The sequence below is a fragment of the Erpetoichthys calabaricus genome, chromosome 2, assembly GCF_900747795.2.
Source record: "Erpetoichthys calabaricus chromosome 2, fErpCal1.3, whole genome shotgun sequence".
Classification (NCBI taxonomy): Eukaryota; Metazoa; Chordata; class Cladistia; order Polypteriformes; family Polypteridae; genus Erpetoichthys; species Erpetoichthys calabaricus.
The window spans coordinates 130911748-130936906 of record NC_041395.2 but is presented as its reverse complement, the minus strand read 5'-3'; the positions used below and the strand labels follow the sequence as shown (position 1 = coordinate 130936906).

At 37.7% G+C, this 25159-nt stretch overlaps 2 protein-coding genes across 2 annotated transcripts; both read left to right on the top strand.

The window, feature by feature from the left end:
* The first annotated feature begins 3763 nt into the window (after positions 1 to 3763).
* On the top strand, positions 3764 to 10974 carry LOC114669567 (extracellular calcium-sensing receptor-like). Its single transcript, XM_051922532.1, has 7 exons — positions 3764 to 3987; positions 4516 to 4804; positions 5749 to 6576; positions 8277 to 8501; positions 8604 to 8727; positions 8936 to 9846; positions 10837 to 10974. Exons 1-7 carry the CDS (start codon positions 3764 to 3766, stop codon positions 10972 to 10974), a joined length of 2739 nt encoding a protein of 912 aa, XP_051778492.1.
* Positions 10975 to 21794: 10820 nt separating this feature from the next.
* Positions 21795 to 25061, top strand: LOC127526624 (extracellular calcium-sensing receptor-like). The gene is made up of 5 exons (XM_051922531.1): positions 21795 to 22054; positions 22455 to 22746; positions 23171 to 23971; positions 24300 to 24527; positions 24921 to 25061. Exons 1-5 carry the CDS (start codon positions 21795 to 21797, stop codon positions 25059 to 25061), a joined length of 1722 nt encoding a protein of 573 aa, XP_051778491.1.
* Positions 25062 to 25159: the final 98 nt, after the last annotated feature.

The following is a 25159-nucleotide window of genomic DNA, read 5'->3' as shown; positions in this document are numbered from 1 at the left end:
TGCCACCAGTGAGTGGTGTTGGGAAAAAAACTCCCTGTTTTATGGGACTTCCACTTGACCCAGAAGTGCTTCTTTTGTCCAACACTATAACCCTGGAAGTACTCCCAGGTCCTCTATAAAAGAAGCCACTCCACCTAGGCAGGGCAGTTAGAGTTGGGAAGTGGTGAACGAAGTTTGCTGGGAGAGGAGTGGAAGAAGAGGTTTGTAACTGCTGCTGTCTGTAAAGTTAAAGATGAAGCCTTTACAAGGTATTATGTTTAATAAAATTGAACTTTGGATCTATGTCTGCATTGTTGTTTGTGGAATTCAGGGTGGTGTTACATTCTGTAGTGGCCACTGTATATATATACAGTGGTGTGAAAAACTATTTGCCCCCTTCCTGATTTCTTATTCATTTGCATGTTTGTCACACAAAATGTTTCTGATCATCAAACACATTTAACCATTAGTCAAATATAACACAAGTAAACACAAAATGCAGTTTGTAAATGGTGGTTTTTATTATTTGGGGAGAAAAAAAAATCCAAACCTACATGGCCCTGTGTGAAAAAGTAATTGCCCCCTGAACCTAATAACTGGTTGGGCCACCCTTAGCAGCAATAACTGCAATCAAGCGTTTGCGATAACTTGCAATGAGTCTTTTACAGCGCTCTGGAGGAATTTTGGCCCACTCATCTTTGCAAAATTGTTGTAATTCAGCTTTATTTGAGGGTTTTCTAGCATGAACCACCTTTCTAAGGTCATGCCATAGCATCTCAATTGGATTCAGGTCAGGACTTTGACTAGGCCACTCCAAAGTCTTCATTTTGTTTTTCTTCAGCCATTCAGAGGTGGATTTGCTGGTGTGTTTTGGGTCATTGTCCTGTTGCAGCACCCAAGATCGCTTCAGCTTGAGTTGACGAACAGATGGCCGGACATTCTCCTTCAGGATTTTTTGGTAGACAGTAGAATTCATGGTTCCATCTATCACAGCAAGCCTTCCAGGTCCTGAAGCAGCAAAACAACCCCAGACCATCACACTACCACCACCATATTTTACTGTTGGTATGATGTTCTTTTTCTGAAATGCTGTGTTCCTTTTACGCCAGATGTAACGGGACATTTGCCTTCCAAAAAGTTCAACTTTTGACTCATCAGTCCACAAGGTATTTTCCCAAAAGTCTTGGCAATCATTGAGATGTTTCTTAGCAAAATTGAGACGAGCCCTAATGTTCTTTTTGCTTAACAGTGGTTTGCGTCTTGGAAATCTGCCATGCAGGCCGTTTTTGCCCAGTCTCTTTCTTATGGTGGAGTCGTGAACACTGACCTTAATTGAGGCAAGTGAGGCCTGCAGTTCTTTAGACGTTGTCCTGGGGTCTTTTGTGACCTCTCGGATGAGTCGTCTCTGCGCTCTTGGGGTAATTTTGGTCGGCCGGCCACTCCTGGGAAGGTTCACCACTGTTCCATGTTTTTGCCATTTGTGGATAATGGCTCTCACTGTGGTTCGCTGGAGTCCCAAAGCTTTAGAAATGGCTTTATAACCTTTACCAGACTGATAGATCTCAATTACTTCTGTTCTCATTTGTTCCTGAATTTCTTTGGATCTTGGCATGATGTCTAGCTTTTGAGGTGCTTTTGGTCTACTTCTCTGTGTCAGGCAGCTCCTATTTAAGTGATTTCTTGATTGAAACAGGTGTGGCAGTAATCAGGCCTGGGGGTGGCTACGGAAATTGAACTCAGGTGTGATACACCACAGTTAGGTTATTTTTTAACAAGGGGGCAATTACTTTTTCACACAGGGCCATGTAGGTTTGGATTTTTTTTCTCCCTAAATAATAAAAACCATCATTTAAAAACTGCATTTTGTGTTTACTTGTGTTATATTTGACTAATGGTTAAATGTGTTTGATGATCAGAAACATTTTGTGTGACAAACATGCAAAAGAATAAGAAATCAGGAAGGGGGCAAATAGTTTTTCACACCACTGTATTGTGAGGGATGGCCTGGAACCTTATCTGGCTGGGACACACTCAGTGTGGAAAGACAGGGGGAGACAGCCTGCACAGGGTGTTACCTATCCTGGATCATGAAATGGCAGCCACCCTGGCTTGTGACAGTACTATGGATTCTCACAGGGTATCATGGGAACTGGAGTCCTTTGGCTCAGCCCTGCTGGGTTCTGTGGGTGCCATCAGGGGACACAGATAGGACTAGCGAGCCCTAATTCATGGGGCTCCAGTCTTACCAGGAAGAGCTTCAGGACCAAACCTTTGGAACATTGGAAATACTTCTGGGGATTACATAAAAGGAGCTGCCTGCCTTCACTCGAGGAGCCAGAGTCGGGAGGATGAGGATGAAGCTTGCTCTGAGGAGCAGGGGAGGCAGAGAGTTGAGAGAAGAAGGCAGAGAGTTGCAGAGTGCTTTATTGTCACTGTGTTCTTTGTAACTGTGGCTGTGGTGTGGGAAATGCTTACTGAAGAGCTTCCCATGAATAACGTCTGTTTGTAGCAGACTTGTGTCCAGAGCCTGTTTATATTGGGTGTTTGGGAAGCTGGATCACCCCCTGGTGGCCACATAAATATATAAATTTATGTAGAGTACATTTGTTTCTGCTAACATGAGCTTGTCTGCTGCAGTAACCTTTACACAAAATACACACTATATTTCTGTTGCTGTTGCCTCAGAATTTTCACTCTCTCTCCCTCTTTACTCCTTCTGTCATTTTATTGTTCCTTCTCACCATTATCAGCTCCCACAAACATTCCGTGAAAAGAAATGATTGTAGCATTCCATTTAGTGCTCCCTCTCTGTCAAAGACTGAGCTTTCCCAGGCTATAAACAGCAAATAGATTGCTGTAACCAATCACTGATACATTTACTAAGTGCAAATGTATTGGCGAATCACAGGTACTCACATAAAGGCGACTTGTGTTAACTGCAATTTTAGGAGTCTGATCCCTAACAACATCTTTTAAAAGGCCAGGATTTCTTTCTGTTTTATTTCCAACAGCCTTCAGAAAGACTAAGAAGTATAAATAATGTTGAACTTATATCACTCAATGCCTTTTTGACATTTTAGTACGAAATTGAAGGGAATTGTCTGTAATTTGGAATTATATTGCTGTTAGAAGCAATGAAGTTGATCAAAAAAGCATTCTGTGTAAATGCAGGAAAGCACTGAAACATTTACAACAATCTAAAATCCAACCACATAGCCCAGTATGTGAATGAAGGCAAAACAAACAGCACTAAGTCCAAGTAACTTTAGGGCAAAATTAATAATCATATTTACAATATAAAGGGCAATAATTTTCAATTATTATATATGTGGTAATATTTCAACTCTAATGTGTAGTATATGTTAGCAGGGCTTCCATTATTAGTTACAATGTCTAATTACCTCCTAAGTTGATTCAATCATTTATTAGTTTTACACACTTGCTTATTCTAATAGGGCTTTGTTTGACTAAGTACATTAAAGAAAGCATATTATTCATGTTTTTATATGTTCTTAAGTGGATGACATTTGAAATATTACTATTCAAAAACAATATTACAAAAATATGCTTTTCTTTCTTAAAACAGACTTTTTTGCTCATTTTAGGAATTTATCGAAATAACCTATGGGGATTGCATAACTTACATAAGCAATACAGTGAGAAACTTTGTTTTTTTTTTCAACTGTCTATTCAAGGGTGAAATATCAGATTGTTTGGATGACATGAATTGGGATTGTTAGCAAATAAAAGCAGAAGTCCAAAGCAATATGCATCAGTTGAGGCTATGGTAATGCATTTTCTTTTTGTGTGGATTCTGTTTGGCTTTACATCACCACTGCTTTCTGTTGAAAACACAGAAAATGCTTGTGTACACCAGGACCTCTCTGATCTGCCAGGATTTTTTGCTGATGGAGACATTGTTATTGGTGGGCTGTTCCCCATGCATTACAGGATAGCTGAACCAGATCAGAACTTAACATACAAACCGGCAACTCCAAGATGTCATGGGTAAGCAGTATATTGTAAAGCCTTACTTACCTACAGTATATATAAAACAATAAAACTTTAGAACTAAAAGCTATTATAATACTATCATACTGTATTATTACAGCTAAGCAATAACCTTATTCCACTTGATTTTAGACAAAGGATTTTTTTTTCTTCTTCTCATTTATGAAGAAAAACTTTGCATTTTAAGTACAACTTTTTGTTATTTAACTGTTTTAATAAGCTTCTTTCACATATTTTGAGTATTATTTTAAGGTAAATAAATGTGACTTTTATACAGTGGTTACAAATGACAATGTGATATTCAATATAAAACCTGTAGGCTGTTTCAATCCAAATAAATTCACCATTTCCAATGTAAACAGGGAATAAACAATAAAAAATAAGCATTTTTATTGAAAATTAATATAGTATTCTGAGCTAAGTTTTGTGGCTCTTTTAGTGTTGTGATGCATTCTATATTAAGATTATGAGGAGACACAAACCTTTATAACTGGGCAATGGTATTGTTATTGCTTATTCTTCCAGCTTTGACACCAGATCCTTTCGTTGGGCTCAGACAATGAGACTGGCAATAAAAGACGTTAATGCAAATCCAATTTTACTTCCAAAGGTGCAGCTGGGCTACAAAATTCATGATTCTTGTGCTACACATGTGGCTGCATTAAGGGCCACCCTATCCATATTTAATGAACCAAAGGAATCTTCAAGTAAAATGTGTTCTGTACATTCATCATTAAAAATGATTATTGGAGATTCTGGATCATCGCAGTCAGCAGTGGTGTCAAGACTACTGCAGCCATTCAAAATACCAATGGTATGTATTCATTTATTTCATTTTAATGGGGTATTAAAAGTCAGTTAAACTCCAGCTATTTAAATCTGGTAATCTGGTGCATATGCTTCACACATTTTATTTATACTTTAGCTACAAGGACCTTTGAATGACAAGCTGTCAGGCAGTCTGTCAGATTTTTTTTCTTTTCTTTTTCTTTTGGACAAGCAGCACAGTTATTGTTGGTATGGATGTTGCATATTTTCACCATGTCTGTTTGGTTTTCTCGTTCATATCACCAAAGATATGCAGGTTAGGTTAATTGGCAATTCTGAACTAACACTTGGGTGAGTGTGTGCATAAGTGGGCTCTGTGATGGAGTGGGATCCTGTTCACAGCCATTTTCTACCTTGTGCCAGTGTTGCCAAGAGATAATCTATTCACACTTGATTGAGCTGAGTGTTATATATTTTGCTATGTATCTATTTTAAAAATAGGGCTGAACAAAGAATTAATTAATAAAAAAAAAACAAAATTGGTAGAATGGTTGCTAATCTGTTTAAATCACAATTCTGTGAACTTAAATTTTATATCTTCCGCTAGATACTTTTTGTTTGTGTTATCTCTGAGGGTTCTGTTTTGCTCTCATTATGAAGTATGAATGTGAAGTGACTTGATCATGTAAAATGACACAGTATACATGTTCTGTACAAAGAACGTTTCACTGTTAGTATTGCCATAATCAGCAGTTGAAGCCACTGCAGAATTATGTTAAATGAGATATTTGCCCTTAGGAAATTGATCAGAGGAACAGAACTTCAAATCATTTTCAGATAACATACATTTTTGGGGTCTGTCAATTTAAGCTATTAAAAAACATGATAAAGTAACAAAGTTGTTCTTAAGATTAAAGTAGTGTCAGTAAAATACGTTGAAAAGCTTTAAGAATATTACTTTCGTGAATAATTTGGATTTTTGATTTTCAGATAAGTTATCTTTCAACATGCTCTTGCTTTAGCAACAGACAAGAATTTCCAACATTTTTTAGGGTGGTTCCCAGTGACGATCATCAAGTAAAAGCAATTGCGAAACTTGTTAAATACTTTGGCTGGAAATGGGTGGCAGCAGTTTCTGAAGACGATGATTACGGCAGATATGCATTTCAAGGTCTATTTGAAGAGTTTAGAAAAATTGGAGTATGCGTGGCATACTATGAAATCATTCCTAAAGTCTACAACAGAAAAAGAATTCTTGAAATTGTAGATGTAATTAAGAAGTCCACTGCAAAAGTTGTCATATCATTTGCTGGAGAAGGCGAACTCTACCCTTTATTTTCTGAGTATGCATATCAAAATATCACTGGCATTCAATGGATTGCAAGTGAGGCTTGGGTGACAGCTTCCTTGTTTTCACCAGGGGAATTCTATCCATCGCTTGGTGGTATAATAGGGTTTGCCATTCGCAGGGGAGAAATCCCAGGTTTAAAGGATTTTCTCCTTCAAGTTAATCCAACACTCAACCCTAATAACTCTCTTGTCAAAGAGTTTTGGAGTACAATGTTTGGTTGTTCATTCTATCCATTAAATGTAAGTGATGAATCTGGAAAAATGCTTCCCTTTTGTTCTGGTCATGAGTCCTTAGAAGAAAAATACTCTACTTACTTGGATATGTCCAACACTAGAGTTTCTTATAATGTTTATAAAGCAGTATATGCAGTCGCTCACTCATTACATAATCTGCTTAGCTGTGAAGCTGGCAAAGGACCCTTTGAAAATTCCTCGTGTGCAGATATCACCAACATCAGCCCATGGCAGGTAAAATCTTTTTTCAGCCAAATCATTGTGCAGTAAATTTTTACAGTAGTCTGATAGTCGTAAATGTGGCAGTATTGACTGGTTACTTTGTTTTGATTATCTTTTTTCTTATTATACCAACTTTAAGTAGTTGTGTTGTTATTAAAATAATTACCAGAAACATATACACTTGTATTATTTATTCTGTGTGCTTTATTATCTGAGCAGTGTTAGGAAAATAATTTTGATTAATAATATATTTTATAAATCAATTTTTAAAGTTACAATTTCAAAGTTACACTGCTAATCATGTATTATTATATTAGGCAATTAACTATTTTAACATCTTGCACAGCAAACACCACCACAAGACTGTCTATCATGAATACACAAAAGCTGCAAGTTCAGTATCTTCCTCTGACTTACCATGTGACTCATTTAACTACTTGTCCTCCAAATGTAAAAACATATATGTTTACAGCTCTAATTTGTCCTGTTATTCTAAGTCACCTCCACAAAAGGTGTCTGCTAAATAAATAATAATAGACTCCAGCAAATCTTTGACCTTAGGTTTGTGAATTTTAGATTGTATTGTAATAATAATAGTAATAATAATATTAATAAAGAAATATTGGGTCTTTGCAAAATAACCTGCAAATTCTCTGACTTGAATCCAAAAAACAAAAAAAAAAAACAGTTTATAAATTATGCACGGAATTTGTCTGAGTGTAAAATGTGAATGGCAGCACAACATGTTCAGCACCAGTATTGCAGGCAGAAACAAAACTCAACACAGTATGTGAAATTTTTCTGATTGACATTTATTGATGGATTCAGTATAAATAATAAGAGTTAAATATATAACAGCTGAGTTATAATAGAATAAAGCAAGATATTCTTGAATTCAATGCCATCACATTTCTATAGACAGTAATTAGGGTGCTCTACGTACTGCACAACTTTACATATTATATACTAACCATCCCCTCAGCTCCACCCACATAGTAGTGAAACAGTACAGTGAGGAGGGCTCTTGCCCGGCTCCCTACTCCTTACGTCATGCTTCCCCCTCCTCTCGGCCCGCAGCCTCTGTCTCGGATTAGTGCAAATATATCGCTCCTGCAAGTGAACTATGATTCTTAGCGCAATGAGAGAAGTCGCAAAATCAGCCGGAATGTTCAAGCAAATTATAGAAAAAAACCTGATCTTAATCTGTTAAGTAGTTCTCTTGTTTGCTAGCTAAGTGGATGTAAGGAACACCCCAACCCTGGAGTGTGAGTGAGGAGGGCCTCGCCCCTTTCTCCCCTCAGCCTGCTGCGTGTCTCTCGGATTCGCACAAATAAATCAGTACTGCAAGCAAACTATGATACATAGCATAATGAGGGGTCACAATATCAACTGGAATGTTCAAGCAAAGTATAGAAAAAAAACAAATCTGAATCTGTTATGTAGTTCTCTCGTGAAAAGTGGACAGACAGACATACATACATACATACAGACAGACAGACAGACAGACAGACATTGGATTTCATATATAAAGATAAAACAAATGAAATCTGCACTAAATTTAATTACATTCTACAGACCCATTATGTTCCAGCAGTAGTCATTTACTACCTCTAAGGAACTTTAAAGTGTCAAAAATGTACAAATGTACAAAATGTACAAAAATGTAACAATTACTACCTGTACTATGAGTACTATATACTTTTTTATTTAAGCTGCAACAGTATATTCAAAATGTTTCTTTCACCATCATGGAAGAAATAATCAGCTTTGATCAAAGTGGTGACCCTATTGCATCATATGATATCATAAACTGGCAAAAAGGTTTAGATGGAAATATTAAATTTGTCACAGTTGGACGCTATGATACATCTAATGGTGCTGGAAATGAGCTATGGATTCACGAAAATGCAATCATCTGGACAAACCATCAAACTAAGGCAAGCTGTGAACTTTTTAGCATTAAAAGGAATGAAAAGGTATAGAAATACATAAAACCAATTTTAACAGCATGATAGATCATTTTTAATATTTATTTTAAGGTGCCAACATCAGTATGTTCTGAAAGCTGCCACCCTGGTACAAGGAAAGGAGTTCGCAGAGGACAACCTCTGTGTTGTTTTGATTGCTTACCATGTACTGACGGCGAAACTAGTAATCAAACAGGTATGGTGTTATTCCTGATGCCCTGCCAGTCATACATATTTTATTATGATTTGATGCATATCATTAAGTTTATCTCATTAGATCCTTTTTTAAAAGGGTATTTGTAAACCTAAGCACATTCACATTTTCTTTCACAAATGCTCAAGTGCCTTTGAAGTATCACCATGTTTTAACTGCTATTTGTTTTTATTTACACTTTCTTTTTCAGATTCGGTAGAATGTACTCAGTGTCCTTCAGATTTCTGGTCCAATGCTGAAAGAACAGAATGCATACCAAAAGAGATTGAATTTCTTGCTTATGATGAAATCGGAGCTTCATTAACTGTGATCGCTTTATTTGGTGCTTGCCTTACATTTGGGGTCCTTGGCATATTCCATTATTATAAAAGTACCCCGATTGTCCGGGTGAACAATTCTGAACTCAGTTTTTTCATTCTTATTTCACTGGCCCTCTGCTTTCTGTGCTCCATTGCATTCATTGGCGAGCCTGCTGATTGGTCTTGCATGTTTAGGCACACAGTGTTTAGTGTTACCTTCTCATTATGTATATCCTGTATTCTTGGAAAAACAGTTGTTGTGTTAATGGCTCTCAAAGCCACACAACCTGGAAGCACCATCATGAAATGGTTTGGGCCTTTACAGCAAAGAATCATGATTTTCTGCTGTACTTTTATTCAGATCGTTATTTGTGCAATTTGGTTGATTTCTATGCCCCCTTTCCCTGTCAAAAATACCAAATACAACAATTCTAAAATAATACTGGAATGTCATGTGGGTTCTGCTTTGGCCTTTTGGTGTGTCTTGGGCTACATTGGAGTTCTTGCTTGCATGTGTTTTGTTCTGGCTTTTCTGGCAAGAAAACTCCCTGGTAACTTTAATGAAGCCAAGTACATAACATTCAGCATGCTCATCTTTTGTTCTGTGTGGTTGGCATTTATTCCGGCATATGTCAGCTCACCTGGCAAATACACTGTTGCAGTGGAAATATTTGCCATTCTTGCTTCTAGTTTTGGATTGCTTTTCTGTATATTCGCTCCAAAATGTTATATTATTTTACTGAAACCTGAAAAAAATACCAAGAAGGGCATTCTTGGCAAAAGTAATACAAATACATACAAAGCATTAAATTAAACAATGTATAGCATTCAAATTTAATCAACATTGTACCAATGAGTTTCAGAAAATCAATCAATCAAATCAAATAAATCAAATAGCCTTTTATTGTCAATTCACTATATGTGCAGAACATACAGGAGAATCGAAATACTGTTTCTCTCTCATCTTCGTAGTACAATAAAATATAAAAAGTATAACTTATAAGATAAATAACATTAGAACGTGTAAGTAGACCTGTGTACAATGTGCAATAGTCATTAGTGCAAAAGCCAATTACAATAAGAAAAAATATATACATTATAGAGTAGTTTATGAGATGTACAAAAAGACAAACAGTAATATTGAGTCTTTGTACAGTATAATACCAGCTGAAGTAGGGCACTTGGTAGATAGTTACTCTTGTTACAGTCCAGGGGCAAGGGGCAGGTGGGGAAGGTAGTGGACAGAGTTCAGCATCCTGACAGCTTGGTGGATGAAGCTGTTAGACAGTCTTGTGGAGTGGGCCCGGAGGCTACCTTTTCCCTGAGGGGAGGAGGCTAAAAATTGAGTGAAAGGGGTGGGAGGAGTCACCAGCAATGCTGATGGCTCTACAGGTGAGACGGATGTGGAAAATGTCCTTGAGGGAGGGCAGTGGGGCACCAATGATATTACTGGCCGCATCCACTATGCGTTTCAGGGACTTCCAACAGGAGGCAGTGCAGCTTCCATACCACACAGAGATGCAGCTGGTGAGGATGCTCTCGATTGTGCCCCAGTAGAAAAAGCACATGATGGGGTGTGGAACTTGTGTTCTCCTCAGTTTGCGTAGAGAGGTGGGAATGAGCTTTATTGGCCAGTGATGTGGTGTTATCTAACCAGGAGAGGTCCTCGGAGATGTACGTCCCCAGGAACTTGGTGCTACTCACCCTTTCCACAGCTGCACTGTCGATGGTCAATGGGGGGTGATGTGAATGACCTCTCCTGAAATTGATCACAATCTCTTTGGTATTTCAGGAAGAGATTGTTGTCTTCACACCACTGAACCAGTTGGCTCACCTCATTCCTGTAGTTGGCTTCATCATTGTTGTTGATGAGGCTGACCACGGTTGTATCGTTCGTAAACTTGACAATGTGATTGGAACTTTAGATTGATACACAGTCATGGGTCAGCAGGGTAAAGAGCAAAGGGCTGAGCACACACCCTTGTGGGGCCCCTGTGCTCAACGTGATGGTCTTAGAGGTGTTATTGCCGACCCGCACATTTTGTGGCCTCCCTGTAAGAAAGTCCAACACCCAGTTGCAGAGAGAGGTCTTGAGTCCCAAATGGCTGAGTTTTTGTATTAGCTACTAGGGAATAATTGTGTTGAATGCTGAACTAAAATCTAAGAACAACATTTGCACATGCAGTAGGAGTTCTTTGAGTCCAGTTGGGTGAGGGCTGGATGGAGAGCAGCAGAAATGGCATCCTCTATGGACCTCCATCCATCCATTTTCCAACCCACTGAATCCGAACACAGGGTCACGGGGGTCTGCTGGAGCCAATCCCAGCCAACACTGGGCACAAGGCAGGGAACAAATCCCGGGCAGGGTGCCAACCCACCGCAGGACACACACAAACACACCCACACACCAAGCACACACTAGGGTCAATTTAGAATCACCAATCCACCTAACCTGCATGAATTTGGACTGTGGGAGGAAACCGGAGTGTCCGGAGGAAACCCACGCAGACACGGGGAGAACATGCCAACTGCACGCAGGGAGGACCCGGGAAGTGAACCCAGGTCTCCTAACTGCGAGGCAGCAGCGGTACCACTGCGCCACCGTGCCGCCCCTCCTCTATGGACCTGTTTGACCTATATGTAAACTGAAATGGGTCATGGGAGGGGGGAAGAATGGACTTAATGCTCTGCATAACCAGCCGCTCAAAGCATTTCATGATGGTGGAAGTCAGTGCTACGGGCCGATAGTCATTATAGCTAGATGGGATGGAATTCTTAGGAACAGGAATTATGATTGTGACTTTAAAACATGTGGGAACAACAGCTTCGTCCAGGGAGATCTTGAAGATGTCAATAAGGACATCCTTGAGCTCCTCAGCACAATCCTTCAAAGCACGACCAGGTATGTTGTCTGGTCCAACTGCCTTCCGTGGGTTGATCCTAAAGAGGGTTCTCTTCATGCTGGCTGGGGCCAGACATATGGCCTGCTCGCCCGGGGCAGAATGGTTTTCTGTGCTGGTGAGCTCTTTTGTGTCTTGAACCGCCCAAAGAAGTCATTTAGGCAGTTAAGCAGAGTGATGTCACCTTCACAGGTCTGTGGTGGGGGTTTGTAATTAGTGAGGGTTTGTATGCCACGCCAGAGAGACTGTGCATCTCTGGTGTTGCTAAAGTGTCCAGATATTTTCTTGCTGTACTGCTTTTTTGCTTCCCTGATGCCACATGACAGGTTGACTCTGGCTGTTGCTAGTCTTGCAGTGACACTGGCAATAAAGGCTGTGTCATGGATTCTCAGGAGCCTGTGGATCTCTCCTGTCAGCCATGGCTTCTGGTTAACACCAACAGTGATATTATTGTAATGGGTGACATCATCACTACATTTTGCAATGTATGCTGTAACCACCTCAGTATACTCCTCAATGTCTGTGTGGTCATTGTAAGTGGCTGCTTGTTTGAAAATGTCCCAGTCTGTAGTGCTAAAACAGTCTCTCAGAGCACTGGAGGCACCCTCTGGCCACACACGTACCTGCTTTTGAGTTTGTCTGATGGCTCTCAATCTGGGTCTGTATGCAGGTCTCAGCATGATGGTGTTGTGATCAGACAGACCTAGGTGGGGGAGGGGGGGGCCCAGGTTGTATACACAAAATCCAGTGAGTTGTCTCCTCTTGTAGGAAAGTCCACATGTTGGTGTAATTTGGGCAATAAAACTTTTAAATCTGTGTGGCTGAAGTCTCCTGCTGTGATGAGGAACCCATCCAGGTGCACTGTTTGTTGTTCACTAATGGCCTGGTAGAGTTCATTGAGTGAATGTATACAGCGACAAGCAGAATTGATGCATGCTCTCTTGGTATGTAGATGGGTCGGCACTTAATAATAAACTCCGCCAGCGGAGAACAGTGTTTATGCATAATGATAGTATTTCTGCACCAAGCGTCGCTGATGTAAACACACAATCACCCACCTGGTGAAGGATCAAGGAATCACTGGCATCTGCTATGTCAATTGTCCTCTAAAAACGGGCTTAACCCACTGTGGTTGCCACAATCTGTTCTACTTAGACAATTTACACTAACATGTACAGAACTTCCCCTTTGGCTTCCAAATAAGAAAAAACAGTATCATTTTGAAGAAATCACAATTCTTATCATACCTATATTTGATCCCACCACACCTCACCCCCAAATCTTAACTAGTGTTGCTTTTGCTATTTGAATGTTTTCTAAATGACTTTATGTTGCCCTTTGACACCATTAAATACTTTTGCACCAACGAAGACACTACATTATAATATTCATAGAGCAACCCAAGAAGTAACAAACTAAACAATATAACCAAGCAGTTTGGGGTATTGGTTAAGGCTTAATACTTCAATTCCAGAGTTTGTGGGTTCAAATCCTGCTACTTACTCTGTGTGGCCATAAGCATGACACTTCACCTACCTGTGCTACTAGTGAAAAAAATGAAATATAACCAAATGTATTTCAAATGTTGTATGTTTCCTTGGATAACGGCATCAGCCAAAATAATAACTGGTGCAGGATGGGAACTTGAAGAGAATGTTTTGTGTAGTGCAAGACCTTTTTGTGAACATTCCTTGATGAAGTTAAATGGACCTTCCACCACTGGCAACTATTTTTCCTGTATGAAGAAGGCACCTAAAAGAAATTATGTATTGTGAGGAGCCATTGAAATCTGAGAGTTTTTATCAGTTGGAAGTGGACTTCTCTTGGCTCTATTGTGGGACAATTCTAATCACAAAGAGAAAAATTGAGTGTCTCCTTTTTCCACTTGTCTCCACTTCATGGCGGCTACTCCGCTGAGGCAACCGGTTTGTACCGGTTAAGGTTGGCTTTATTCTGGGACCAGCAGTCAGCGTCGCATTTACCGCCACCCTCAGATGCCGATGATGCTCTCAGTGCATTTTGTGCGCCCACCCTGATGTTGCAACGAAAGAAAGGGAAAAAAAAAACAACAACAAAGGAAAAAGCACTGTTTTAACTATTTACATGAGAACATGTTGGCTATAAATAGTTATGCTTTTTTACTTGGGTGCAGTGCTAAGGCGCTATACCACACTGTCTCCATAAAGTTTCTGGTTATAAAATATTCATGTATAACATAGCCTTGAACTATAAAGATGAAATACATTTTGAACATATGCATTCACGTAATAATGTGAGCACAAATATCTAATAATAAAGGGTAACCATTCGCATATTACAGACACTTTTAAATACAGTAACTGCTGTGATTACATTAGAATAGGAATCCATTTCCAGGAATCTGTTCTCATCCAAAATATTGAAGTCAACAAAAGTAACATGCTTTTTGGCTGAACATATTGTTGAAGAGATAAGTAAAAAAAACACAACACAAAGTAAACCATAATATAATATAAACTCTGTTTTTTGATTGAGTCTCTCAGAACAGGCAGGCCCAGAAAGCTATAACACAATATTAAGATTTTTGTCATGAAAAACACAACAGAAATCTTCATGACATGTTACAGTGGCTTCAAGAGTGAGGAGAAAATTTAACTTTCACAAGGTATTATCTACCCTACTGAGATCAGTTATTCTGGGCATTTCATCCCACCACATTCTTTTTCTCTATCTGGTCATGCAGAATGGCTAATAAATATGTTAGTCTCAGTTCAGACCATTCACTCCCAACTCAATGGGACTAGCACCACTTTTTTTCTCTTTTACATTTGCAGTGAGACAATTTTGTTTGTTTTAACATGCTGCATGTCAGTGTCAATTGACAATCTCTTATCCTATTATTCAGAATTGACATGGCTGCCATCCTGCTATGGAGTTCCAGGCTATTCTAAATCATTCATTGAAGCAACTGCAAGCCATTTGCTCAGAATTGCAGTAGTATATAATATATGGGACAAAACTGCAGTATATTTTGTAAACATTACTCTTATGAATTCCATATGTAGTGTATTTGTGTTAATATACAATGTGGTAGTGGTTTACTATAGCTTACAATGTATGTGTTTTAGTGTTTACATTGTCATGGAAAAAACTTTCTTCTAACTTCAAAGAAGGCAATCACGAAGAACAGATGAGAATGCAGAACATTTCTTTATTTGCACAGAGTTATGCACAAGTGTCTCAGAACATGGAGTGAGCAATCAATTAAACAATTCATCTGCTTGTACAGTATACTTTTTCTAATTATCATTACTTCATTTAATACTTAACACCATATGACTCTTAATATGCAGAACTGTGTTACCTCTGCCAATCAACAAACATCACCAGTAATTTCTGACTCATGTCGATTCTCCCATTATTCTGAATACCACTTCATTAAGAGGGTTGTTTATCGGATAGTCCTATTGATCTTAGCACTGCTGCATAGGAGGAATGTATGGGCTTTCCCATCAGTTTATCTCCACTTTCTGGAGGGGTGTTTGTTACTCATTTACCTCATTCCAACCTTGGGAAAATATTTTGGTAACTACTCTAAGAGGAGGAAGAGACCTCACTTTCTGGTTTAATTTACATTTAGTTGGTCCTTGAGTTGCCTCACAGTTAGGAGACCCAGGTTTGCTTCCCAGGTCCTCCCTGCGTGGAGTTTGCATATTCTCCCCGTGTCTGCGTGAGTTTCCTCCGGTTACTCCGGTTTCCTCCCACAGTCCAAAGACATGCAGGTTAGGTGCATTGGTGATTTTAAATTGTCCCTAGTGTGTGCTTGGTGTGTGTGTGCGCTCCATGCGGTGAGCTGGCGCTGGCTCCAGCAGACCTCCGTGACCCTGTAGTTAGGATGTAGCAGGTTGGATACTGGATGGATGGATGGTCCTTGAGTTGCATACACAGCAAAAACTGGAGAGTTGAAATATCAGGGTTAAATATTTCCGAGTTGTTTTTCACTCCCAAAGTGTAATTTTAACACATTCCGATATAAATGGTGTTCAGAGTTGGAGTTATTAAACAGAGTTGATCACATCAGTGTTAGTCCAACTCTGCAGAAATGTAATTAAGCTCCACCCACGCATTTCACTTCGGTTGGAGACGAAGGACAGAAGTTGGCGGCATTTTCCTCCTCTCAAGCAGTTCTACACGGTAAGTGCAAACAAGTCAAAGTCACCTAAATTCATGCAGTAAACTGTAATATGCACAACGACAAATTTGCGGAGAATATACCCCCCCACCCCCAAAGTTTTGCGGTGATTTGGCTTCGAGTCCACATGACAACGGCGTTTTCAGGGCCGGAAAACGTTTTGTAAGAGAGTTCCAGACTGGAGACTTTTGAAAACATAACTCTATTGTCGCCGTGTTTACAGGTGAAAACATAGATTAAATGTATCCATAGGCTGATCAAAATAAAAATGGTTCAATATAAATGATTTAAAATAATTACTTATTGGCTGCGTTCTTTCTGCACACAGTGTCTGTTTTGATTTAAAATTCATACGGCTTCGGGGGAAAAAGAACATTTCGTCGCTGAAGAAACAGATAGTAAAATTAGGATAAACATCTCGGAGAAGCAGTAATCAGATTATTTTTGCCTGTCTCTTCCCCTTGCTCGGGCACTCCCCTGTCATTCCAGTTCGTTTCACATTCTGCCCATTTCAGTGATTTTTCCTTCGGTTTTATAACGATTGGTGTTTAGGTTTTATTTCTATCCATCCATCCATCCATCCATTTTCCAACCCGCTGAATCCGAACACAGGGTCACGGGGGTCTGCTGGAGCCAATCCCAGCCAACACAGGGCACAAGGCAGGAAACAATCCTGGGCAGGGTGCCAACCCACCGCAGGACACACACAAACACACCCACACACCAAGCACACACTAGGGCCAATTTAGAATCGCCAATCCACCTAACCTGCATGTCTTTGGACTGTGGGAGGAAACCGGAGCGCCCGGAGGAAACCCACGCAGACACGGGGAGAACATGCAAACTCCACGCAGGGAGGACCCGGGAATCGAACCCAGGTCCCCAGATCACCCAACTGCGAGGCAGCAGCGCTACCCACTGCGCCACCGTGCCGCCCGTTTTATTTCTATTTAGTCTGAATAAATCCCACAGTGTTTTTACTCGTTTTTTTTTATGTTTCCTTGTGGACGGTGTTTCTTAAAACGTAGTGAGGACATGAATCTGTTTGAAAAGGCAAGAAGAAAAACATCATTTTTAAGAGCCTCTTTTGCCATGTGAACTGGGCCTTAGTTGTCTGTGACCATGACTTCGCCATATTATTATTATTCAGTTTTACTTTTAAATGATAATTTACTTTGTCAATCTTTATTACGTTTCAGTAAAAACTTGCTGGTTCAGGTGAAGCACAACCAACAACAGAAGTATGTGAAGTTGGATGAGGATGAAGGGCAGTTTGACTTTCTACAGTTCCATGAAAAAGGCAATTATATGTTGCTTAGAAAAATGGTTTATAAATACATCCATATTTTAAAAAAAAAATCATTTTGAATGCTCCTTGTAGACTCTGATTTCTTTACATTCCTTCCAAACTATTTCATAAATGGGTGTAAATTGCTAAACATTTTAAGTTCTGCAACATGTGCCTCAGAGTAAAATATAATATACATCAAAAGTCAACTAAAAAGCCATTTATCCGCTTTCAAATTGGAACTTAGGAGGGAATGGGTAGTGATGTCATAAAATATTGATATATTGATTGATCAACAAGTTAATATATTTGAGACATCAATATATTAAATTTTAAATGAGATGATTAATATGTACACTTTCAGTTAGCCTTCTGTTTAATGTAGTCTGTAACAACAGCTTTTGGAGACAAGGGGCAATATAAAACTATAGGCCTTGTGAAGACACAATCTGACCTCAAAACTGCACATTCACAGTCAGGCTTCATCTAGTGGTACTTCGTTAAATGACATTGAATACACATAAACCTTTGTAACTTGGATAATTAAGAGTTTGAGTATTTATTTTAGCCTATTTATTTCTATCTGAAAAATGTTGATATATAGATAGCCATTAGGAAAATTTTCTGAATATCAATGCATGTAAAAGGCATCAATCCCTAGCCTAGGAATGGGTTTTGTAAGAGAAACGTCCTGTAATGATTATACAGTGGCCAATGAGTTTATTTAATGTGAACAGTCATTGGCCATGAGGCAAACAGTGCTGACCTCAAAAGCACATTCATTTCTATCTCGCTGTCTTTTTCAGTCATTGAGAAATTTTGCCTACCACCTGATGCAAAAGTTATATAGAGGGATGCAACAGGGACAGAAATTGATGCAGAAATATTCAGTGAACTTGTTGGACAAGGCAATGTAGTGGTGACAGTTTTCTGTGATGATGGTAAGAAGTAAAGTCAGGTATATTGAAGCACTTAACACCCTATAGAATATTCCTTTTATTCCTATTCTATTCCTTTAGAGTTCTCTACATGTTTCTTGTCTTCTGCTTCTAAGATGTCTGATTCAGGCTTAAACTCAAATGCATCAACTGTAATAGTAGATGAGGTCCCTAGCAAGAAATGGGGAATTGAGGATGGTGCATTGTCTTCTAAACAGGTTTTAACAAAGCTTGATTTCTCTGGAGTTTCTTAACACATTTTTCCCTCTGTATCTAGAACAGCTGTGTATCACCATGTTTTGCATTCACATGCTTTTCTTTTTATTAGTTGATAGAAGATGTGCTAAGAGCCAAGTCTGGTGGTGAAGAAGTACTACAGGAGTACCAAACAACACAAACCCTAACAGATAGCACAAGAAGACAAATGGTTAACATACTGGTGACTCACATGATTGATAATCATGGGAATGTTTTTATATTCTTTTTATTTGTGCTGAATAATTGCATGTCCACTGCACAAATTTAGATTACTAATTTAATAATCTTCTCTCAGGCTCCATTCCACTAAAGCAATCCGAGAAGAGTATGCTGTTAGGATAGTGACACTGTTCCCTTCCCTCAAGGAATCCATATACCAAGAGAGGCTATGTAATAATCATTATTAAATAATAATTACATAATTATTACATAACAATAATAACTGCATGATATTTTCATGGGCGGCACGGTGGCGCAGTGGGTAGCGCTGCTGCCTCGCAGTTAGGAGACCTGGGTTCGCTTCCCGGGTCCTCCCTGCGTGGAGTTTGCATGTTCTCCCCGTGTCAGCGTGGGTTTCCTCCGGGCGCTCCGGTTTCCTCCCACAGTCCAAAGACATGCAGGTTAGGTGGATTGGCGATTCAAAATTGGCCCTAGTGTGTGCTTGGTGTGTGGGTGTATTTGTGTGTGTCCTGCAGTGGGTTGGCACCCTGCCTGGGATTGGTTCCTGCCTCATGCCCTGTGTTGGCTGGGATTGGCTCCAGCAGACCCCTGTGACCCTGTGTTCGGATTCAGCGGGTTGGAAAATGGATGGATGGATGGATGATATTTTCATGTCATACTTGCAAAGCTGTGTGCGTGACATTCACATTTAAATTTTCTGAGATTATTTATGAGCCAAGTATGACAATGTATTTAATTTTGTTGTTTTTCTTTCAGGAACACTTCTATGATGCTGAAAGTAGCACGGATTACATTTCTTGGCGTCTGAAGACAGTCCAAATGAAGATTTGTAGAGAATTTGCACTCCCAACAAATAGCTCTACAGACTTTTCTCCAGGAGGCCCAAATTTCCAAAGGATGGTTACTGTTGAAAGGCAGCTTGATGGGGATGCTTGCAAAGAGGCCATGTCTTGTCAATAGATGTTTTCTCAACTAGTTGGGTTAAAGTTGATGGTGTAGAATATAAACTTGGACTTGTTGTTTGCAGTGCAATTGATGAAGGCATACCAGTGTTTTCTCAAATAAGTGAAATACTTCTGGTTGATCAGATTTTCTTCTTGACAAACAAGCTATTCACAGAGAAGTTTGATGATCATCATCATGCATTCATAGTATTAAGAAGTGAGGAATTGTGTCTAATAAAAATGTCTGAGCTTAAAATTTATAAACCATTTGATATACAAAGTTCATACAATGTTTCAGATGAAAGATTGTACATTATACCTTCATTCACGATGTTTTATTCAAATTTTATGAATAAAAATGCAAAAATAAATGTTATTTTTGAACATTTTTTTGTTTTGCTGAAATTAATTCTTATAACATTTTTTTCAGTCTACATAACTTGTAACTTGGCTTTATAAAATATAGTGAGATCAGCTTCAATCCTGGCATTTTTGTTACTTTACTTTTTGTCATGGAAAAACTAAAATATGGATTGACATGGTTATGTTTAAATAATTTGACAATTTCTAACTGAGCTTTAGTAATTTTCTCACTACTTAGAGAGCTTCACATAGTGAGTAGGGAGCCACTTCAACCACCACTAATGTGCAGCATCCACCTGGATGAGGCAATGGCTGCCATTTTGCGCCATTACACTCAACACACATTAGCTGTTAGTTATTGAAGGGGTGAAAGAAGGTTAGCCAGTTAGGGACAGGAGATGATTAGGAGGCCAAAGGGACTAGTCTGAGGTAAACAAAATAGCGAGGATATTGTGAAAAAAATATTCTTTACAAAAGATGACCAGGGATTTTTTATGACCACAGAGAGTCTGGACCTTGATTTTACATCTCATCCAAAGGACGGTGCCATATTTATAGCACCATCAATGCACTGGGATCTACATTCAGACCACAGCATTAGTGCCTCCTGCTGGCTTTGCCAACACCTCTTCCAACAGTAACCCAAACATTTCCTGGTTGGTTTCCCATCCATGTACTGGCCAGGCCGAAACATTCTTAGCTTCAGGTGGAGGACCTGTTCTAAGTTCATGTGGTACGGCTACTGACCAAAAAGTAATGAAAAATATGGAACTTCCCAAAATTATATGGAGTGGATGTGATTTACAACATCTCTTCCCAACTAGTTATCAACTTGCTGAGCAAAGAAAACACAGATTATGTAAATAATTGGGATACTTTTTGGTAAGGGCCGGGATTTTTTAAAGGAATGCTCCACCAAAAAATTATTTTTTTATACATTGCTTACCCCATGTAGTTTTTAGTAATAGACTGAAAAAATCTGTTAAACATCATGTTTTCATGGAGAATGGAGAATAGGTTTTTTCATAGAATTGGGATTTATTGAGACCAACTCTTTATTTTTTTTAAAAATATTAAATAAATACTCCCAGAAAAATCAGAGTACTGTATTCAGATGGAATCTTTACTGCTTAACACCGATTTTATTGAAATGAGCAAAGAAATGGGAAAAGTAATCTATTATTTAGCCATAATGTGCAGATTCTTTTTTTATATTTTATGACAGTATGACAACTGAAATAATGTAAAACAGGAAACACATAGTATGCAAGTCAGGAATAATTACATTTTTTGTGTTTTTTTTGCAAATGAATTTTTGTTCAGTTCATTTTTTTGGATTTGAATTTATTATTATTACTATTAGCAGTAGTAGTACTAGTAGTAGTAGTACTTTTGTGATATATTCATTATCCATCATATTATTTTTATTAAAATATACTATTCATAAATGTGTAGTTTAGCATTTGTATATTTCGTATTTGCACAGGCATAATAACAATATTACTGATAATACTATAAATCATCTACAATTACTGAATATATAAATGAGTGTGTTATTCAAGTTAAAGTATACTAGTTGACATAATGTAATTTTTCTTTTACAGTATTTGAAAGTAGGCTATGCCTTTGGGACTGAAATAAAGTTCATTGAAGTTCAAAATTTAGCATGTGAGTGCAATCGCCCCTTGAGAGGTTATACTGTATTTAAATGGTAGAAGCATTAGCTTCAAGCTTAAAGTCTGTAAAAGCAGGGCGTGCCACATCTGAAATGTTGCCTGTTCTACTGCTGCTATGCATTGAGATGTCAATGGCTGAAACTCCAGTTTGTCAGCTATATGGGACTCCTGGCTTTCCCCAGTTTTCAAAAGATGGCCGTGTTATAATTGGAGCTATATTTTCAATTCATGACACCATAAATAGTGTAAAGCTCAGTTTTCAAGCAAAACCAGATCATGTGAAATGCCAGAGGTAGGTGGTATTGAGTGTTTTTCTTTCAAAAAGTATGTTTAAAAAAGAAATGTGTTTTTGAAGCTAGGTTTACAAATTAAAAAACTGTAATTTTATATATGTATGTTTTTTTTTAGAAACTTTTAAGGTTAAGACCTTTTCTTAAACAACCTTTTCACCTTTACTTTTTACACAAATTTAGTTCCTCCAAATGTTTTTCCTTTGATACTCCACTTAATACATATGCATGTAATGTCAAATAAATACTTATATTTATATTTATTTAAGACTTGCAGCATATGGATATGTACTGTATGTATTTCTTCTAACATGTAAATGCTCATAGCTATATACAAGATAAAAATGGTTATCAAAAAATGAAAAAAAAAATTCAGAAGTTTTTTAATGGTTTATTTTACAGTTTAAATTTTAGAGAACTGAGATTTGCTCAGACTATGAGATTTGCTGTAGAGGAAATAAACAATCGAACAGATCTATTACCTGGTGTGGAGCTCGGGTATAAAATCTACGATTCTTGTGGCTCTGTGCCCATGGCTCTAAAGGCTGCCTTAGACTTTGCAAGTGGGCCATTTACATCCAACTACAACCAGTCATGCCTCTCACCATACTTTGCTTCAGGAATAATAGGCGAGACGGCCTCATCCACCACTGTAGCTGTTGCATCAACTGTTGGACCTCTCCGAATTGCTCTGGTATGAAATTCTTTAAATCTTCTTTTCTTTTTGGGGTTTTACAGTTTCAGTACAATACACATTTCATATGTCAATATTCTAGACACAGGTATAATATATTATACATATATAGTGCTCTATTCAGTAGTCATATACTGAATATGACAATTTGTAATTCACTAATTTGTATGTGTAACATTGATGCTGTTAGATATAAAAATGCCATTCAAAATAATAATGATAAAAATAAATTTTCACAATGTTATACTTTAATGTATTAGTAAGTTTAGTAAAGTGTATGGTTGGTATGCAATACTATATCCTTGTTAGCAGTGCAGTAAGTCAGTGGTTCTGCATATTATTAAAGGTACCTCAGTTATACACTTAAAATTTCTTATTAAACACTAAAGGATTAGTTATACTTTAATATTATTTTCCTTTCCAGGTAAGTCATTGTGCATCTTGTGCTTGTCTAAGCAATAGAAAAGAATTTCCTTCATTTTTCCGAACAATACCAAATGATGCTTTTCAGGCTACAGCACTGGTTCAGCTTGTAAAGTATTTTGGATGGACGTGGATTGGGGCTGTTAGAAGTGATAATGATTATGGAAATTATGGAATGTCAAGCTTTATAATGCAAGCCCAGCAGGAAGGCATTTGCATTGAATACACTGAGACTTTTTATAGAACAGACTCAAAAGAGAAACTTTTAAATGTTGTGGACACAATTAAGAAATCGACATCAAAAGTCATTGCAGCATTTATGGCTACTGCTGATATAATATTTCTATTTAAAGAGTTAACTGCACAAAACATAACTGGATTTCAATGGATTGGCACTGAAGCTTGGGTTACTGATCCAATATTAGTCTCGTCCAGTGAATTCAGCTTTTTAAGAGGAACCATAGGTATTGGACTTGAAAAATCAGTGATTTCAGGATTAGCAGATTTTTTGTATGATGTTTCTCCAAATGAGATCAACAGCAGTTCTGTTATGAAAGAATTCTGGGAATCAGTGTTTGAATGTAGATTTCCTGGTAATGCAAAAACTGCTAACCAAACGACATGCACAGGATTTGAAAGTCTGCGAAGACGTAAACATAGTTATAATGATGTTAGCAATGCAAGAATTTTAAGGAATGTTTATAAGGCCGTGTATGCCATTAGTAAATCTTTGCATACTTTACTCACTTGCAAGAAATCAGAGGAGGACTGTGAAAAAAAGATGAACATGTATCCATGGCAGGTAAAAATAACAGGTTATTAAAGAACAAGGGAAACAAACACACAAAAGAAGAATTTATGTACAACATTTATGTAGATTACTGATTAATTTGAAGCTAATTTAGCATTACATTAAGGATTGCATTAAAAAATATATTGAAATTGTGAAGTATCAACGAGTTAGTAAAGATGAATAAAGAAATTAAACCTACCAAAATTATTAGTATATTTTCCCAAATATCATATTCCTTTATTCTACTAGTTTTACATATAATCTATATATTAATACAAATGTTTCCATGAGAAATAAAACATTACTGGGTCCATTTTGTTCTTTACTTCTGATACAGGTGGTACAGCAGCTAAATGCTATCAACATTACAATTAAAAATGGATTAAATGTTTTTTTTGATAACAATGGAGATTCTGTTGCATTTTATGAAATTATAAATTGGCAACTTACTGAGGAAGGAAATATTAAACTTGTAACTGCTGGTTATTACGATTCTCATGCACCAGCTGGACAAAAATTCAATATAGAAAACAGAAGCATTATATGGGCAAACGGAGATTATACAGTGAGTATTAGTAATTAGAATTAGTAATTAGATTTTTAATTAAACTAAGGTTTTCAACTATTGAAACAGAAATGTAATTATTTATGTTAAATATAAACTTAGAATTATGATTTTGACATTTCCTGTGAAAAGCTAATTACATACAGAGTCTACTACTGTATGTGCAAATGTCAAAAAAATAAAAACAAACTCACCTAATAATCTAATAAAATGACATATAATAAAATGAAATATAACAATAATGTAAGTAAAGTTTGAAGTGTTTCCCACTTAGTTTCAGGCACCGAAAGTATGTCCATTTAAAAAAGTAATATTTTAATCTGTGGTTTTCAGAATTTTATTTAAAAAAATTTAAATACACACAGTGGTTAATACATATTTCATTTCCATGAGGTTCCAACATCTGCATGCAGTGAGACTTGCACACCTGGTACCAGAAAAGCATTAAAGAAGAGAAAACCGGCTTGCTGTTTTGACTGCATCCCATGTACTAGGGGAAGAATCAGCAATAAAACAGGTGACATAAGAAAATAATAGGAATTTGATTTTATGTAAATAATAATCTACAAAGTTAAAAAAAATCATGCTGTGTTTTTAACAAATTTATCTATTATTAATAGAATGTCTTCTTT

Coding starts and splice junctions, on each gene's coding strand:
- LOC114669567 (XM_051922532.1), top strand. CDS start 3,764: ATGGTAATGCATTTTCTTTTTGTGTGGATTCTGTTTGGCTTTACATCA. Junction 8,502..8,603: donor GGACAAACCATCAAACTAAG/GCAAGCTGTGAA, acceptor ATTTATTTTAAG/GTGCCAACATCAGTATGTTC. Junction 9,847..10,836: donor GTAATACAAATACATACAAA/GCATTAAATTAA, acceptor TTGGTATTTCAG/GAAGAGATTGTTGTCTTCAC.
- LOC127526624 (XM_051922531.1), top strand. CDS start 21,795: ATGGTAGAAGCATTAGCTTCAAGCTTAAAGTCTGTAAAAGCAGGGCGT. Junction 22,055..22,454: donor GATCATGTGAAATGCCAGAG/GTAGGTGGTATT, acceptor TTTATTTTACAG/TTTAAATTTTAGAGAACTGA. Junction 22,747..23,170: donor GACCTCTCCGAATTGCTCTG/GTATGAAATTCT, acceptor TTTCCTTTCCAG/GTAAGTCATTGTGCATCTTG.